At 49.9% G+C, this 1005-nt stretch overlaps 1 protein-coding gene across 1 annotated transcript; it reads right to left on the reverse strand.

Moving 5' to 3' along the window:
• PV09_09871 (uncharacterized protein) lies at positions 1-931 on the reverse strand. Its single transcript, XM_016364021.1, has 2 exons — positions 535-931; positions 1-459 (listed from the first exon to the last, which is right to left on the reverse strand). Exons 1-2 carry the CDS (start codon positions 924-926, stop codon positions 111-113), a joined length of 741 nt encoding a protein of 246 aa, XP_016208151.1. The 5' UTR covers positions 927-931; the 3' UTR covers positions 1-110.
• Between the last annotated feature and the right edge of the window lie 74 nt (positions 932-1005).

Consider the following 1005-nt stretch of genomic DNA (forward strand, 5'->3'; position numbering starts at 1 on the left):
CCAGTGGCGAAAATGATATGATATCGCAACACGAGGGACGGAGACTCGTTTCTCCAAATATGTTCGATGTTGTTATACAGTAATTAAACAAAGGATCGGTCGTTGCACCTTCAGGGCAATAGAATAGGAACCGTGCATGTTAAGCCACCTTTGTAAACGGCATCACCGTTGCTAATGTTCCTAGACCTTCCCATCCTCTCCATCACTTCGCTATTTATTCGTTGGCGATCTTGCGAGCCCTTCTTATGCTGACAACATCTCGGTACAGCGAGAACCTTCTTCCCCGTGTATTCTATAGGGTTGATGGAGCGTAAAAGGACTTTATTAGCATATTTCCCTCCGTCCGCATATACTCCTCCGTCATTGTCCACTTCAATGATGTTAATCGCAAGTACTTCTGGATTTGGATCATCGGGCGAGACGAGGTAGTCAAATGTGACTCCGTAGTAGTCGATGCGGCTAAGACATTGAGTAATAATCAGCCCAATGATCATCAAACAGCCAACCTCAGCAATTGCGGTCTTAATTACTCACTCTTGTGGTACTCTTCCTTCCAGTACCCACGCTAAATACTCGTCACGCACCACTGGAGCCACTCTACCTCCATCGCCCCCGTATAGTTTCTGAAATGTAAGACTTGCAAGCTTCACCCCTCCTAACTGCGGAAAGGACCCGATCGGGTGCCACGATACATTCGGCAAAAGCTTCTGTATGGTCTCCAGTGGCCCTTGTATCCGAATTCTGAGCGGCTGGTCAGGTGGTGGAGGATGGAGGCGGTGAGGCGGGCGATTCACGCAGGAGGGAATGTGAAGCTCGAGGGCCATCAAGCACTGCCTGTCAATTGTAAAGTCCAAGCGAATCGCGACAGAGCCGAACCGTGAAGATAGCGAGAGCGCGACAGAAGCGAGCGGAGCGGAGCCTTTCATGTTTGTGGCTGTGACTGTGGCTGAGGTGGAGGCCAGTGACTTTTGCTACCCGCTAATTTAGGCAGTTAGTGGTGCGGAA

Source organism: Verruconis gallopava (assembly GCF_000836295.1).
Source record: "Verruconis gallopava strain CBS 43764 unplaced genomic scaffold supercont1.367, whole genome shotgun sequence".
In the NCBI taxonomy this organism is placed as follows: Eukaryota; Fungi; Ascomycota; class Dothideomycetes; order Venturiales; family Sympoventuriaceae; genus Verruconis; species Verruconis gallopava.